General features: G+C 40.4%; 1 protein-coding gene across 2 annotated transcripts; it reads right to left on the bottom strand.

Annotated features, from left to right (window-relative positions):
* Positions 1-1,980: 1,980 nt before the first annotated feature.
* Positions 1,981-5,560, bottom strand: LOC131136963 (serine/threonine-protein kinase SBK1). 2 transcript variants are annotated; one of them, XM_078797867.1, is made up of 4 exons: positions 5,123-5,560; positions 3,692-3,862; positions 3,423-3,625; positions 1,981-2,801 (listed from the first exon to the last, which is right to left on the bottom strand). In XM_078797867.1, the coding sequence occupies exons 2-4, from the start codon at positions 3,852-3,854 to the stop codon at positions 2,190-2,192; spliced, it is 978 nt and encodes a 325-aa protein (XP_078653993.1). In that variant the 5' UTR covers positions 3,855-3,862; positions 5,123-5,560; the 3' UTR covers positions 1,981-2,189. The 2 variants fall into 2 exon arrangements, with proteins under 2 accessions (XP_078653993.1, XP_078653992.1); XM_078797866.1 differs by having other exon boundaries at positions 5,105-5,559.
* Between the last annotated feature and the right edge of the window lie 12,856 nt (positions 5,561-18,416).

Below are 18,416 nucleotides of genomic sequence, written 5' to 3'. Positions count from 1 at the left end.
GAATTAATATTACTTTACGGGCTGCACAGCGATCAAGTGGTTAGCACGCAGGCCACACAGCTAGAAGACCCGAGTTCAATTCCACCCTTGGCCATCTCTGTGTGGAGTTTTCCCTGTGCATGTGTGTTTTTTTTCCGTGTACTCCGGTTTCTGGTATCAATGTGAGTGTGAATTTGTTTATATGTCCCCTATGATTGGCTGGCCACCATCCCCTGCGACCCTCGTGAGGATAAGCGGTAAAAAATGAATGAATATTACTTTACTTGTCTGAGTCCGACTTTATACAAAACCAGTATTCACAGTTGTTGAGTGAAATGGGACACACGCATGCTTTGCAGTTGGGTTTACATTGGCTTCATCTGTGTTTGTTTGACAAGTGAGGAATATGCAGTCGGCTCAAAGGGTGAGCTGAAAGATGACCGTGCGACTGTAGAACAGCTGAAGCAGAATGCCAAGAGATTATTTAATAGAAAGCAGCTATGGAAAGTAAAGAAGATGAGAAGGGGATGAAAACAGAGAGCTGAAACTCAGTTAATGTTCTATAGACCCAAAAAGTCATGTGATGAAAGTCACCCACTGTCCTGTTTTGATTTACAGCCAGCGATTGAGTTAAATTAAAACAAAAGGAAACGGTTAGCGCTTGAAAAGAGCAAAGCTACGTCCTATAGTGGGTGTGGCTGTTTTGTGTGTTTTACTTTTTTGCCTTCTCTGCAGGGTGGTGACACACCTGACAGGTGCTCCTATCTTCTCCTAATCCTGACATGTGTCAGACACACATGCGAATTGCCACACTAGCCACGTTTACATGGACCCAAATATTCCAATTCCATTCGAGTTATTTGCTCAAACGGAAAGAATGTAACCTTTGTATACACCTCATTCCAAAAGAAAAGTGCCAATCCGAATGAATATATAATCGGATTCACAGGGGTGGAATATTCCTTTCCCCAATCCGATTGAGATACCTTGTACCCGCTCAATCGGAAAGTTGTCAGGGTGCGTTCTTTCAGCGCATGCTCAGCTGCAACGTAACACGCAGACGTCTCTCCGGTTTTGAAAATGGCGGCAAGCAGTCATCACTGGACTACAGCGGAAAGTTCATTTTTGATCCAAACTTTAAAAGAACTGAACGTTCAAGTTGCTGCTTTTAAAAAAAGCATAGCAACTGTCCCAACAACCGTGGTAATCACACTCTCGTCCACCATCTTCGTTGAATCATGTGATGTTGTTTACGTTTTACTGCATATGCCCCATTGACTATTCCGTTATAGACAGGAGATTGGAATATTCCTTTCCATGTATACACTGTTTTCTGGTACGTCATTAGGAAAGATTCCATTCAGAAAGAGGAAAATCTCCTCATGTAAACATGTCTACAGATTCAAATAGAAGCAATTTGAAAGCTATGCCCGTCTGTCTGGTGTGAATTCAGGGTTAACGTCAGATCTTCACACAGGTAGTCTGAAAAATCATCATTAAAGGGGACCTATTACCAGCTACACATGATAACCTACACACATGATCTTCCAGAATCTGCACCTATTCAGTTGTATTTCTTTGGATTTTGTGGTTCCAGCGAAATCTGTCTGTTTTAATGTATTTTTAATATATGTACTTTATTCTCTGCTGTTTGTGATGCAAAACAAAAGCTTTGATTCTGTCCTGAAAGTGAACGTTTTAGCTCATTGTCACTTAGAATTCAGGCTAAGATTGATGCAGCACAGTGACCTTGGTGGTCACATAAAGCCGATGCAGGCGCATCTCAACCACTGATTGCAGTGTTGATGCCAGGCTGTTGTTAAGTAAACAGAATACAGTTCAAGAAGGTTTGCATGCTGCAGGGCTTTGCTTTGCTTATTTATTACATGAGTGATACATTTCTGGCCCAACCAATGCATGACTCAGCTTGAAAGTAAATCTGAATATGAAACGATGCAAAGTTGAAAACTGCTTGTAGTACTGAACACAGTGCTTTTGAGAAAAGTACAGTCAACAAGGCTGACACATTATTGTTATGTTTATTGCAATATTTGCATGAATCACCAACTTCACACAGTTCATTAAAATAACAAAAATACATATAGCAACTTCTACAGCTTTAACTCTGAGTAAGGATACAATTTAGAGGGTTGAACAGATACAGATCAGATAGTGGTCTACTCGCTCATCATCTTCTTTTAGGTCCAAAATTATTTTTTCTCTTCTGTCTGCAGCTGCTCCAGCCCATGTTCCGTTTTAAGCCAGGCCTTCTCCATATATTCTCTCACCTCCCCAACAGTAGACCTCTTTTCTGCATCCAGAGCCAAGAGTTTTCCAAATAACTCCATTGCTTCTGGAGTGAACCTTTTCCACAGAGGTGGAATGTCATCCTCTGTGTTGGCACTGTCTCCCAAATTGGACCAGTCAACAAACTCCTTATAGAAGTCATCTGAATCCAAGCAACGGTCCCATGGGAAGTACCCCGTGAGGATGCAGAATATAACCACGCCAAAAGCCCATGTGTCCAGACTTGGTTCCACACTCAGCGGAGGAGCGGTGACTTCTTTCTGGCCCTCCAGTAAAGCAACGGTGCAAAGCTCAGGGGCCATGTAAGGAAGGGTCCCTGTAATGTAGCTGATCAGAGTGCCCTTCTTCTGGGCCAGGCCAAAGTCTGCCAGCTTGACCTGGCTGCAGTGATGATCCAGCAGAAGGATGTTCTCAGGTTTGACGTCTCGGTGGACAAGGCCCCGGCTATGGATGAACTCCAAAGCGCTGGCAATCTGGAGGACACAACGTTTAACGGAGGACTCAGGGATGCCCACCTTAAACGGAGAAAGTTTATAACTAAAGTTAATAACTACACAGAAATATGACACACATGCCGACTTTTATGTGCAAACTAGGGATGAGCGAGTACACCACTATCTCTATTTGTATTTGTATCTGTACTTGGAATGGGCGGGATAGAAACCGAAGTTGGGTAAATGTGTGGGGTAGAAACTGGATGTGGGCGTCTTAAATCTGCACATTATTTTAAGTGTGAAATTAACATGGTTGCTTTATTTATTGTTTATTAACCAGCTATGTGCATACTGTGTATGTGTGTAAGTGGTTTGTCCGGCTTAGTTTAGTTTTTAGAATCAACTCTTCTACAATTTCAGTTACGATGTATACAAAAAATGAAAAAAAAGCCTTTTTAGCAAATGAATAGCACGTACATCACAGAGTCTTTTTTTTTTGCAACGATCTAGTTTTTGTATTGATATGATAATAAAAGCACCACAAGCGACTGCTTGCCTGCATGCAGCCAAAGTTCCTCCTCCGCTAAAAGTGCGACATGGTGACAAATCTGCATTAAATTTTGCACCAATTTTTGCAATTAGACAACACGCACTTGGAAGTACAAAAATTAATTATCCTTAGCGGATAACAACCAACCTCACCTTAGGCTGAATGACAGCAAACAGGTCCCGCCCAATGACGAGCTCCTGGGCAAAGCAGTAGTGTTCATTTGACTGGAAGGCGATGCCAAAGAGACCCACAATGCAGGGGTGGCACGACAGATGCAAGGAGATACAGTACTCTCGCAGGAAACCCTGTAGCTTTGTTGAAGTCTTGGGCATTACTTTCAAGGCCATTGGAGTCCCTGGGTAGCATCCATACAAAATAAAAACCCTCGATTGACCAGAGTCAAGTCAAAGCAAAGTTCTACCTCGGAAGCGATGTGTGACCAGCAGCACTTTGCCATACTTTCCTCTGCCGATCTCCTTGATGACGTTGAAGTGTTCTTGGATCTCCAGTTTACTGAGGCTCTGGGCCGTCAGCTCAATCAGCTCATCAATCAGGCTGCTGTCAGCCAGGCCTAAATCAATCATTGCTAGCTCTGCTTACAAAAAAAAGAAAACAAAAACATTTTAAACATTTGAACATTACAGGAGTACTGCACTTTTTGTAGCCAACAATTAATCAGAAATAGTAAACAATCTTTCTAAAAAATATCTATCTAATTTAAGCACATTACTTCATGCTAAATTATGTTGTTGAACATCTCAGAATTCAACATGAAATGCGGGCCCGAAGCATTGGAATGGAAAACAGTGACAAAGAACATTGTGACTTATAAATGTTTTTACGACTTACAACATATAATTGTATAATATCTGTTGACATTGACATGCTAACATGTCATTAAAACAAAACTGTTAAACTGTTAAAACATTTATTGTACTGTGCAGTATTTACATGTTTTATGACATATAATGGTAATGGTAATGGTTTTATTTCATTTGAACATGCATCAGATTACAATTGAATGCATCACATAATCAGTTCACAGTTCCACATGTCCAAAAGGAGTAGGAAGAAGCAAAGCTTATTAAATCCTACCCCTCCATCTGGTACTTTTACAATCAGTAACTGCTACATTTGTTCACTTCCTGCTTTCCTAATATAGTTTAAGGTTTTTTTTTTTTTTTTTTTTTTTTTTTGTCCCGTACCGAAGTAGGAGGTGATATGACCATCCAATGACATAATGGGTACCATAGTAAGTGTCAATATAGTGATATATATAGCACATCATGACTGGTTCAAGACTCTTCATCCTTGTATTTAGCAAACATCAACTGCTTGTATTGTTTCTTGAATTGGCTCATCGTTGTGCATTGTTTGACTTCCTTACTCAATCCATTCCATAGTTTGATTCCACATACTGAAATGCTATGGCTTTTTAACGTAGTCCTAGCATATAAGTGTTTCAAATGTAGTTCTTCCCTGAGATCATATTTCTCCTCTCTTGTAGAGAAGTATTGGATGACATTTTTAGGTAATTGGTTATTTTTAGCCTTATGCATTATTTTAGCTGTTTGAAGATGAACTATATCAGCAAGTTTAAGTATTTGCGATTTTAGAAATAAGGAGTTAGTATGTTCTCTGTAGGCGGCATTATGAATTATCCTTACTGACCTTTTTTTGCAGTACATTTAATGGATAATTATACAGGTATTTATATATGTCATGGAGAAATTCAACGAGAAAACCGAACAACAAAGCACTAAAAATAGCCTATTCGCTGCTTTTACCTGCAAGATGTAAATTCTAAACTGTAATATCCATTGATTTGTCTTACCTGAGAGAGATCACAAACCTTGTGGCGGAAAGAGTATATGGGAGCCAACAGTGCCTGTGCTGTATGTTCTTCACATCCACTCCTGCTGCTTGGATGAACATGCCGGTGGACCTGAGAGCTTTCCCCCTGCCCAGCACATAGCTCAACTCTCAGTGGCTACAATGAGAACATCTGACACTTTGACAACTGATTACAAACTGTCTCTCCAAAGGGCACTTGTGCTTACTCTCATACCAACACACACATACGTACATGCACGCTGTTGGAACATAGTTATATTTTGTTGTGAATGCACCCAGTAAAGGCTTTAGTAGCTAGTACATGGTGATATGCAATTATGCAGGGACAAATACTGCATTTATATTAATGTGTGCAGTTCCATGCATGATACTGCATAGAATTAGCATTGCAAATCAATATGCAGTGATGTTCATGGATAGAGGTTTTTTTTGCGATATGGACCAAAAACTCATATCCCGATATATTTAGGGTGAAACCTCCTCATCAGCACACTTCTGTGATGTCACTTGACAATAATAATAATAATAATAATACAAAACGTATGAGAAATAATAAGATGGGCTGCAAGACTACTATGGCAGGAATCAAATACAACTTTATTTATAAAGCGTTTTTCATACATGAAAAAAAAAAAATTAAAAAGACGGTTTGGCAAAAATAGGTTATCTTAAAGATTATTTTAAGTCTGAAATTCACATAGATCGATCAGAAATTGCTATATTTCTTATTCAGCTAAATGTGTACTGTGTATGTGTGTAAGCGACCCTTGAGACTTTATTATTTAATTATTTTTAACGAGATGTGAGAAGTTGGTGATTCATGCAAACACAGCAAAAAGGGAAATAATCAGTCATCAATAGTCAGCGTTGTTGAGTATATTTTTCTCAAAAGCACCGCCTTCAGTACGACAAACTGACTTTATATCAGAAGTCAAAGCAAAAAACACCGTCAGCAACTGTCTTGTTAAATGCACCGTGTACATTATGAAGTTTAAGACCTACCGAGAGGGGTGTAACATTGTCACACGCTGATGTCATCCATACATGCAGGATGCTTGATGCCGCTCTTGTGCTACTGTATAAGTGTACCTAATGTTGTGACCAGTTTTTTTTAATATGGGTGCCAGACCTGCTCCAAAGTTTTACTATCAAAATACCAGTATTCATTGTTAGAGAGGAAAAACATGTTATCATATGCCCCCCAAAATTTCCATAATAGACGACCTTCATAGCTAGCATAGCTTAACTAACTCCATTTCAAACTCGCATATCACTGCATGTCATTCTCATGAATCATCAGAGTTTAAATGCAGGCCTTCTCAATAACACTAAGAACATGTTGATTTAAGACATTACACTTGGAAAGGTAGAAAAGGATCCCTCTACAGCACAGTGGGAATGTTGCCCTGATGACCCCCCGAGTCGGACGACATGCATGCCCTCATGCGGTGGTTACGCTCACACAAACAAATCCCCCTGGGGTGTACTGCTTACAGCTTTGGTTGCAGCTTAATGGAGTGTTCTTGGCTACACACACTGTGTGTGTGTGTGTGTCACATTTTGTGTAAAGTCATTCACCACCGCGACCCTTGGGATCTATTCTCGGTCCATGGGCGTCAACACGTATGGCACAAAGAAAGAGATACGTTACTAGGATCCCGGAGGCGGAATCATCAGATGTCACTTAACAACGCTAACTCTGAGCTTGGTTTGCAAACGTCAGTTATTTTTTTCCACTTAGGAGTGTTTATGAGCATGACGGACAGATGCATTGACATTATACTGATTTCGGAAAGTTGGGAAACATTTTTCTTCACTAAGGATCAGAGATACTGTACTGTACATACCACCTCGTCCAAAAGTGTCCTGCATCACATGTGTCTGTACAATGTTTTGACTAGTTTGCACACACTCGATTTCATTGGAACGTGTGAGTGAATGAGAGTGGTTTGTACAAAGGTGAAATCCTTCTCATACCACAAAGTAAAATCAGGACACATTCCAAGGCACTTAGCATAAGCACCTGCTGTAGAAGTGAAAAGGTCCATTTAGCACCACTGATGCGTCTCAGAATAGGACTTGGATGGAAGCAACCGAGTCTAGCCATACAATTGCCATTTACTCGCTAGCAAATTTACATGCAAAACCTCAACAAAAACGGGAAAAATATAACCAAAAGCAGACATAAGGAACACGTCTTTAGCTTCCTCTATTGGTATAACATTTTCGGACACTTTTGGGACAAATCTGTCACAATGTGCATTGTTGCCTGTGTGACAGTTTTGTTTTGTTTTACTTTGTAAGCCTTAGTTCCTGCTTTCATGCTCTTATTTTGTATTATTTCCTGTATTGGTCTGTCCTGTTTCTTTCTCTCCTATGCGCACCTATTTGTAATTGTTGATTGTTGTATTTAGTTCTTTGAATCGGAATCAGAATCAGAATCAGAAAAGGGTTTATTGCCAAGTATGATCAAACACATACTAGGAATTTGTTTTGGTGAAGTAGGTGCAGACACATCTATTAAAAAAGAATGAAAAATACAAAATATACAGAATAAACAGTATAAATATATGTACACAGTCTGTTTTTTGTTTGTTATTCCGGAAGTGCAGTCTGATTGTTTGGTTGGTGCGTTGACCATTTTACGTGCTGCAGGCCAGTGATTCTCTTTATCTACGCTCCTATCTTAAATAGAATAAAATTTTTTACTTGCACTTGGTCCTCATTTCTGCATCCTGGCGTCGCATCGAAACGCTGACATGTCGCACCGTGACAAAATCCAATCAAAAGTTGTTATGCAACAAAGACAAAGAAGCATTAAGTTATACATATGGTGTCAATTGTTATTTGTCTATATGTGGCCTTTGGTAGGCTGGCCACAAGTCCAGGGTGTACCTGAAGACATCTGGGATAGGCTCCAGCATGCTCATCACCCTTTTCAAGAATACACAGCAAAAGGGGATGCCATTTTCAAGAAAAAAATGACAATATTTTCAAGAAAAAAGTACATTTTCAAAAAATATATATATTTTTCAGACAAAAATGCATCCCTTCAGTGCTCCACTAATGCTTGGAAGGTCATGCTGACACGTAACTGTGTTTTCATTTGTAGGCCAAATGAATACAATAAAATCAGGAAGTGATTTTGGCTGGCTTTTACAGAAAAAGGGAAGCAAAAGCAGGCTTGGTGTCAAGGTGTTACCTTTTTCCGACAGTCATCTTCCTTTTTCTCATATTGTGAGTACCGGTATAATTCTCCAGAGAAGAGAAGGGTGCTTTACCATGAATTGATGCATTCACACAATACTACGTACACTGTATTGATATTACATATACTTTTTTTTAATTTGGGGGTGAAGAGAGAAATAGATAGAAATAGATATTGTTTTAGGTAACTACAAATTATTTTAAGTAGGTTACACAAATCTGCAAAAAGTTCATATTAATCAAAAATTACAAATTAAATAAACTGAAAAAACAGATAATGCAACTGGCAATCAACATTTGTAAGTAGAACTTTAGAAATTTAATTTAACTATATTTATACCAATTAATTATTTTGAGCATTCAGATTCACAGTGTCTTAAGTTGTATGTAAACTATGTTTTTAATTTAATCTTACTTAATATAGCCATAGTTCAAATTAATCAAAACATATTAGTTAAAAGTACCCAAAATGTTAAATAAACTTGACATAATTAAGTTATTGGAACTTTTTTAAAGAACTTTGAGTATGTATAACTTCATTTATTAAGTGCTTTGAACATTCGAGTTTACAGTGTATATTTACATGTATAATATAATTTAATGAACAGCTATTAATAAGTAATATATTTAATATATTGCTTGCATGTATTTTCTTTTGTACAAGCTTTCAATGCAATACTAGTTACTATCTTCTATACTGTAGGCTAATAAAGTATACATTTATATTTTTTGGTTGTAGAAAATCCTCACACATTATGAGGTTTAACCAGCAGGGGGCACTCTAACATAGGTGAAATATTTTTCCATTTTTACCCCCTTTTAGGTATGCATAACAATACCATAAACTAACTTTATTCAAGATAACTGTCAATGTTTCAAAAGCATCAGTGGAAAGAATGGAACAAAAACAAATATCTCTTCCACCCAGAGTTTTGCTATCTGATCATGAGACCACATACTTCCTATTTCTCGTAAACCCAGTGGTGTTTTTTTTTTTTTTTCTAGAAACCCCTCAGTCTCACCACAGCCCACATTACTTCTTCTCCACAAAGTGAAATGTCAACGTGTGTGAGTGTTTATGTGCGTTCCACTTAAGGTCACAGCTTTCACACGCAGCACGATCATCATTTGTAGCGACGACGACCATAACAATAATAATGTCTCTATTGGTAGCTGACATAATGATTGACTCAATCATCTAATAGAATATGATTTAAAGTTTGACTTAACTAAATGAACATAAATGCAGTTTAAACGGGAATGTGTTAGCTTGACATTGTGCAGCATCTCATTCCATATGGACAAGACGCTGATAAGAGAGGGAAGGTGGCTACTTTGGAATCTCCAGAATGGAACCTCTGGAGGGTCTCAGGCTACACCCTCATTTTTTTTAGGAATTTGGTCTCGACCTATAGTGCATTGCTCAAAACCGAACTGATATTCTGCAACCATGATAATATTATTGTAGCTTATGATCACATTTTGACCTTTGACCTTCTTATCGAGATTGAAATCCCAGTTTATTAGAGGGAAATCATTACATGTAATAAACACTCATACTTTAAAATAGCAAGGTCATGTTCCAACATGAAGCAAATTTTTATTATTGATCTCCAATCAGTGATCTACTGGAGTCACGACTTCCCCAAATTATTCCCCGACATTATTCATTCATTCATTCATTTTCTACCGCTTTTCCTCACGAGGGTCGCGGGGGTGCTGGAGCCTATCCCAGCTGTCTTCAGGCGAGAGGCGGGGTACACCCTGGACTGGTCGCCAGCCAATCACAGAGCACATATAGACAAACAACCATTCACACTCACATTCATACCTATGGACAATTTGGAGTCGCCAATTAACCTAGCATGTTTTTGGAATGTGGGAGGAACCGAACATAAACATTCCAAAAAAAGTAAATATTATTTATGTCTTAATTGTTTATGCCTTAAATGTATTATTTTCTGTTATGTTTACTATAAATGTGTGTAAAAGTGATTATAGGGGTGTTATTTCATGTCGAGGGGTCTCTAATAATGTTCATTCATTCATTTATTAATTCATTTTCTATCGCTTATCATCACGAGGGTCGCGTGGGGTGCTGGAGCCTATCCCAGCTGTCTTCAGGCAAGAGGTACACCCTGGACTGGTTGCCAGACAATCACAGGGCACATATAGACAAACAACCATTCACACTCACATTCTAGCATGTTTTTGGAATTAGCGCGCAGACCTCACAGCTAGGAGACCAGGGTTCAATTCCACCCTCGGCCATCTCTGTGTGGAGTTTTCCTGTTCTCCCCGTGCATGTGTGGGTTTTCTCCGGGTACTCCGGTTTCCTCCCACATTCCAAAAAAATGCTAGGTTAATTAGCGACTCCAAATTGTCCATAGGTATGAATGTGAGTATGAATGGTTGTTTGTCTATATGTGCCCTGTGATTGGCTGGCCACCAGTCCAGGGTGTACCCCGCCATCACCCAAAGACAGCTGGGATAGGCTCCAGCACCCCCCGCGACTCTCGTGAGGAAAAAGCAGTAGAAAATGAATGAATGTTTTTGGAACGTGGGAGGAAACCGGAGTACCCGGAAAAAACCCACGCATGGACGAGGAGAACATGCAAACTCCACACAGAGATGGCTGAGGGTGGAATTGAACCCTGGTCTCCAACTGTGAAGTCTGCGCACTAACCACTCATCCGCTGTGCCGCCCCAGCTGACATTAATGACATTCAATTAATTTTGTAAGCAACATCATAAACGTTACATAAGGTTGATTTAACACAGTGACATACTTGGACTCAACTGTGTGTCTCACAATAAAAGAGAAACACTAACATTAACACATTCACACCCAGAAGACAAGTAGTAAGTGCATAAATATTACATTTAGGGCCACTTTTTTCATGTTAGCTAGAAGAAATGCCAAAAACTGTCAAACTGGGTTGCTCCCCTCATGCCGGGTTGCCTTGGCAACACACAAGTATGACTCCCAGCCAAATTCTGCAGTGAGGATGGAGTCCCACAGCATGAAAACCTAGCTAAACATACAGGCCCTCACTCTTTCAGCAGACATAAGACATCTGTTTGCGTACTATGTGCTGTATTTTTATAACCACGCTAAATAAGTCCACATATGGACAAATATTCTTGGACAACGAAGAATATGCCCCTGAGGTTTGATGTCTTGTGGGAAGAAAAAAAAAGTCTCCTGTGATTACCGTCTTCAATGGGAGGAGGGATGGTGGGAGAAGCTGAAGAGAGTCCGCAAAACGTAAGACCGAAGTTCTGATGGCAGCCTTTCGGTGTTGCTGAATTTTTTAACTAAATCTGGCAACATTCCAACTCCCCTTAATGACATAGCGACAAATCTAGCAACTTTTTTTGGTGTCATTAGGGAGTTTTTTGGTATTTGGGGACTTAACAATGAAAGCACGTATTTTGATAATGTTATGGTGTTGCTCTTCAAAGTATTATTTCATGGTGAGTTCTCGTTTTTATGTCAGGGAGGTCCGTCAGCTGTTAAAGATGAAAGAAATCTTGAAAAGGATTCTCTCCTTTGTGCTCCTAAATTTGATATGCCATCACAATTGAGAGACAAACGTCTGAGCTCCATGAGACACACTCAAACCTAATGACCCCCCCCTCATCACATGCCTTCAAATTCATGTTGACCCCAATTTCACCATGCCCTTCCAGTTCTCTTTGGGAGTCCCTGCATCAGCTGTAATGGGATGTGACGGATGTTTGAGGGAAGCGCTGTGAGAAAACGCTACTTTGTATGGTCTGGCGTCTGGACTCTCCATGGGAAGGAGAGCCGGGTCCGGCCTCCAAGCCTCCCTTCTCCCTCTGGGGGTCTTTCTCCACTTGCTCTATGGCTCTTCTTCCCATTTACCTTCTCTTGTTTGACAACATTCTTGCCCGGCTTCTCCTCCCTTCTCTTACTCTCCGCTTCATACATTATTCCCGACAATTGTCTTTTGTTTCTCAGATCTGACAGGAGTCCGAAGCATGGAATGCTGCTGGCAGCCCCCCCTCCTTGCATCTCTTCTGAAATTCCCAGGCTGGGTCATTGTGGGTGGGATTGAGCGATCGGAGAGGTCATAACCAAGGAAGTGAACTAGGAAGTTTTTCCAAGGGTTTGACTTTTTGACACATCCAGATTGTGTGGCCAAAGAGCCGTGATGCATTCAAGTGACTTGTAGTCACCAGTTAACCATAAGTAGTATACTACTTGTCCTCAGTGGGGTAACGAGCCTAGCTGAGCTGACTTTTGTGCACCAGTCAATCACATGTGTATTGATTATGAAACATGATCATTATTTTAAATAAATTAAAATTTGCAATAGTCTAATGCTAATTCTTGTTGGTTAAATGTGGAATGAAGTAAAGTGAGGGTGCACACACACACACACACACACACACACACATACTCAAACATTAGTGATGACTGGATTGGTGGCTCCAACGGTCAGCACCGATGAAAAGATCTGTGTGTGGCAGTCGCTGCCATTCCAGGGTCTCGTTTTTTTTTTGCTCCTGAGTCTTTTGTGTCTCTTCCAAGCAGAGCAAGTTCAGTCAGCCACAAAGGGAGTGGCAAGAGGAGGGGAAAGTGAGGCTGAACGCTTCTTTCTTTGTTGCACTTCAAAGGCTACTCGGGTGCCAATCATTCTGTTTGGGCCAACAAAAAGTCTTGAAAAGTTTTTTTCTGACATGCACACATGCTGCGTTGAGAGTCAAGAGGAGAATTTTTAAGGAGATGATGCCAGACTTGGATGCAACAGTGATGTTCAAACATGACTGAATGAGTGTAGTTGATACAAAAGGGAACATGGAAGTGTAAACCTTCTAAATTTGAAACACTTATATGCTAGGACTACGTTAAAAAGCCATAGCATTTCAGTATGTGGAATCAAACTATGGAATGGATTGAGTAAGGAAGTCAAACAATGCACAACGATGAGCCAATTCAAGAAACAATACAAGCAGTTGATGTTTGCTAAATACAAGGATGAAGAGTCTTGAACCAGTCATGATGTGCTATATATATCACTATATTGACACTTACTATGGTACCCGTTATAAAAAAATAATAAAAGTAAAATAAAAGTAAATTAAAAGTAAAAAAAAAAAACTTAAACTACATTAGGAAAGCAGGAAGTGAACAAATGTAACAGTTACTGATTGTAAAAGTACCAGACGGAAGGGTAGGATTTAATAAGCTTTGCTTCTTCCTACTCCTTTTGGACATGTGGAACTGTGAACTGATTATGTGATGCACTCAATTGGAATCTGATGCATGTTTATATCAAGAAAGTGTCTATTTGAAATGAGACATCTGAGACATTCAAGCAAGCATATCTGAATAATAAATAATACATATAGCAACTTCTGTCAATCAATCCAAATCAATTTCAGACCTTTTGCATTCAAATTTGCATTACTCTAAAACACAAACATATTTAAAAAATAATACAGATTTTTGTGCTAGGGGTGTCACAGATCACTACGGTGACCACATTAATTTGCAACAATGTGTGCATGAAGTGCTTGACCCCAATGAAACCCCTCCACAGTGTTGTTTGGGAAGTAAATCAAACCACCACTGACAGGGTGAACGGTGCAACAATCAGTTGAAGGCTTAGCGAGAGCGAAAGAGCGAAAAATTAGAAGACGAGCTGAGAGGATTGGGGGGTTGGGGGGGGTGAGGTGAATGGAACAAGGCTGACAGGACAGCCTGAAGATCATCCAGAGATAAACTAATGACAGGAGAGAAGGAGGAGAGAAAACAAATGATGAGAAGACATCAATGTTAAACCCTTTAAAGTGTGGGAGCAGAAACTGGAAGATTGGGGGGGGGGGGGGCTTAGCCCCAGGGATGACCTCAGTTTTAAGGGTCATTAAAACAAGAAAATGAGCACTAAATGTTAAGTAACAATTATTTTTAGGTGGTAGAAATCTATTGATTTAATGGAGCTGAGGCCCTGGGTTTCTAACCTGATGATTGGGTTTGGGTCACTTTCAATACTGACCAACAAGCCTGCACCCAAATCCTCCCCCTGAGGATTCCAAGTGGGTTTCGAATAGAGGATAAGGGAATCTTAAAGAACCAAATTATAGAATGAGAACCAGATTGTTTATTCCTGACAACAATACCTAATACAGACGTCTGGGCTTATCTGCAGTCCCTGTATGCCTACAAGTAAGCAGGTCTTATTACAGCGCAGTGGCAAAAAAAGCACCCTTCCTTTCCCTGCCCGGTCTTTTATACACTCAAGAATGTATAAGAGGCTGGAGTCCTGGACCAATCAGCTTTCGTCGCTGCCCTTGCTTGAAACACTTTCATGGTGTTTCTGCTTTTGTTTGTTCGCAGGGGCATCAAGGCATCTTTTCCTTTTTTTCGCAGGCGGAGGGGGGGGGCTTAGCCCCAGGGATGACCTCAGTTTTAAGGGTCATTAAAACAAGAAAATGAGCACTAAATGTTAAGTAACAATTATTTTTAGGTGGTAGAAATCTATTGATTTAATGGGACTGGGGCCCTGGGTTTCTAACCTGATGATAGGGTTTGGGTCACTTTCAATTCTGACCAACAAGCCTCCACCCAAGTTTGTGGTTCCTTTTGTAGAAATCCTCCCCCTGAGGACTCTAAGTGGGTTTCAAATAGAGGATAAGGGAATCTTAAAGAACCAAATTATAGAACGTCCGGGCTTATCTGCAGTCCCTGTATGCCTACAAGTAAGCGGGTCTTATTACAGCGCAGTGGCTGTAATAAGTACTGTCAGTTGTCACGTTAGTCCTTTTTTTGTGTGGGTGTGTGTATAAGTATCTTTTGTCTGTATTTGTGAGACTATGTGTTTGTTTTAGCTTTTATCTTTAGCTAGCAAAATTGAGCAAATACCTTCACTCTCAATAGCCCGTTTCTTCTTAGAGCAGGCAATGATTGTTTTCCCATCCTCATTGTGTCCAATTATTCAAACATCCATTCCTAAAGCAGCAGCCATACCCCCATTTTTACAATAAATCCAATTAGCTTATCTCTATGGATCTAAGATAACATGCTTTAAATTCAGCAAAAGATTTACGTATTTCTTGTTGCCTGCCTCATTGATCCCCCGCCCCCATCCCATGTATTAATTTATGACTCCATAATTGGGTGGGATTCCTTGAAGCGTTAATGTGTGTGCATGCGAAATGAAAATCTATAGGATTTAAAAGAGGTGCCCGTGTTTGTATTACATGAATGGCATGCTAATGATGGTGGTGGTGGTAGCGCCGCTGCTATCCATCTCATCTGAGTTTGTCCCCAAGTGACCAAGAGGCAAGGGGTTGATTAATTAATGAAATCACTGCTGGTCCATTCCCAAATCATAGAATTTATCCCTCAAATGTTACAAAACTGATTAGCTCTTTAACATTTTCATTTTATCAAAGTATGACATCTAATGAAGCCAGTAATACATTTAAACATTTACACTGCAAGTATGTGATCGGTATTGGTATCGGCCGATTTCACTCCTGGATTATCGGTATCGGCATGTTAAAATCCTGATCGGAACATCCCTAGCCACGGCTATTTGTACATCGTTTGGTCTCTGTGACCTGAAAAAAGTTTGGGATGGCTCAAAACGCTCGGTTTCAGAAGGTGTGGCAAAACTGACCCTTTGTGATGTCACAAAGTGGCAGACTACCTTATATGGGCGTGGTAGTCGGCCAGTAAAGCTACTCTGTTTACTAAACAAACTGTTAAATTTGCTGACATAATTTAGATAAAATCTACTTAATCACAATTCCATCATTAGAAAAAATTTGAATTTTGTGGGGGATGGGTGGGGGTGGAGCTTTCCCTATGCTTATCGATGTATATGTGCATTTCAAAAGCTAGGAAATATGAGTTGCTGTAATTGTGTGCGTAAAGAAAAGAGCACGTGGGTGTGTACTTGTGAAGAGGTCATCATAATGAAGAAAGATGGCAGTCTTTGTACTTATGATGGAGCCCCAGATGATTGACAGATGAACTCACGCACACACACACACACACACACATGAATACGCCAAAGCATGCACTCTTACACTGTCACCCTTCACCCCATGTTGTAAGGAGCATGGCTGATGCCAAGAGTGATGAAGCTGACACACACACACACACCATGCTCACCCCCCGTGGGGCAAACAATCCTCTCTGCCTAGGCCACATGGTCCCCAAAGTGTTCACATCAATGCCCCTCTACCCCCCACCCTGTTAGCCCCTCCTTCAAATGTCCTCAATGAACCCACGAGTGTGCGTGCATTGCCCGCCTTCTCGATGACAGCCACAATGTCTGAGGATCACTCAAAGCTTTTGAGGGGGAGGGGGTGTGTCTTTCTTTGTGTGTGTGTGTGTGTGAGGATAAATTAAAAAAAGAGGAAATAATCACCCACACACAGGGGCAACCCCACTCTATAAAAAGGCCAGGATCTGGTGGTACGGAGGAACCGGGGCTTCCTCAGCTGCAGAGGATGTAGTGCCTTGCCCCTAACTCACCAAGGGTTTAAGACCCGATGGCTACCCTCATCTGGTTTAGCCCGCCTGTCCAAACGGATTACCAGGGTGTGGCCGCTGTCGCATGCAGACAGATGCTTGGAGCCACAGGTGAGAGCTGGGTGACAGGTGGGGACCAAAGCCAATGAACATGTTCACCCGTTTGAGGTACCACCCCTCCCTGACCACGCCATGCACCCCAGCAGAAGCAATCCTTTCAAGGAACCCTTCAAAGTAATCACAATCTCAGAAATTTGGATTAATATAAATATAAATTAATTCATTCACTACCACTTATCCTCACAAGGGTTGCGGTGGGTGCTGGAGCCTATCCCAGCTGTCTTCGGGCGAGAGGCGGGGTACACCCTGAACTGGTCGCCAGCCAATCACAGGGCACATATAGACAAACAACCATTCACACTCACATTCATACCTATGGACAATTTGGAGTCGCCAATTAACCTAGCATGTTTTTGGAATGTGGGAGGAAACCGGAGTACCCGGAGAAAACCCACACATGCACGGGGAGAACATGCAAACTCCACACAGAGATGGCCGAGGGTGGAATTGAATCCTGGTCTCCTAGCTTGTGAGGCCTGCGCGCTAACCACTCGACCGCCGTGTATATAAAACGTTAATATAAATAAAACATTAATATAAAACAATAAAGAATATGACATTTGGTATTGATAACATTTTGGAATCTATAAGGATTGGATTCTGTTATGAAAAAAAAGCGTTAGTCTATATCCTTCCACTGTAGACATGTTGCCAGGTTAGCACAAATATTAGGGGACCTATTATGCTTTTTCTACTATTCCGACCTCAAATGTTGTATGGTCATATCACCTCGTACTTTGGTACGGGACAATTTTTAAATAAATAAATAAATAAAATAAAAAAACCTTAAACTATATTAGGAAAGCAGGAAGTGAACAAATGTAACAGTTACTGATTGTAAAAGTACCAGATGGAGGGGTAGGATTTAATAAGCTTTGCTTCTTCCTACTCCCTTCCTCCTTGTGATGCACTCAATTGTAATCTGATGCATGTTCAAATGAAATTAAACCATTACCATTACCATTACCAAATGTAGTTAGAATGTTATATTTTTGTGTTAAATGATGCCAAAGTTTCAGATAATGAGGTTTTCACCTTTGGAAGTGAGCCCTGAAAGAAATTTGGGATGGTTCAAAACGCTCGGTTTCAAGAGGTGAGGTAAAACTGCCCCTTTGTGATGTCACAGACAGCCAGACTTCCTTATATGGGCATGGCTGTATGCCAGATAAGCTCTCTGCTACTCTGTTTACGAAACAAGCTCAGGCAGAAGTTGTTGTCTTTGGTGATTCCCAGCAAGAGAAAAATTCCAGCATCAAGGTTCGATTTTGGGCAACACATTTCAAATACGCTATTGTAACTTATTTAGAAATGGTGAAAAACAGTGTAGTGTTGTACCTTTAAAGATGAAGGCCTCTTAGAATGTTGGGAGAAACCGCAACGAATGCATGTTCTTTCACATGTGTACACGTGCAAGTAAACACACACTTTCCAAAAATAGGCTAAAACGAATGAA

The sequence above is a fragment of the Doryrhamphus excisus genome, linkage group LG17 (assembly GCF_037039965.1).
Source record: "Doryrhamphus excisus strain RoL-2023G ecotype Guam linkage group LG17, RoL_Dexc_Guam_v1.1, whole genome shotgun sequence".
Classification (NCBI taxonomy): Eukaryota; Metazoa; Chordata; class Actinopteri; order Syngnathiformes; family Syngnathidae; genus Doryrhamphus; species Doryrhamphus excisus.
Note: the sequence above shows the minus strand (reverse complement) of the source record. Positions and strands in the feature narration are given on the sequence as shown.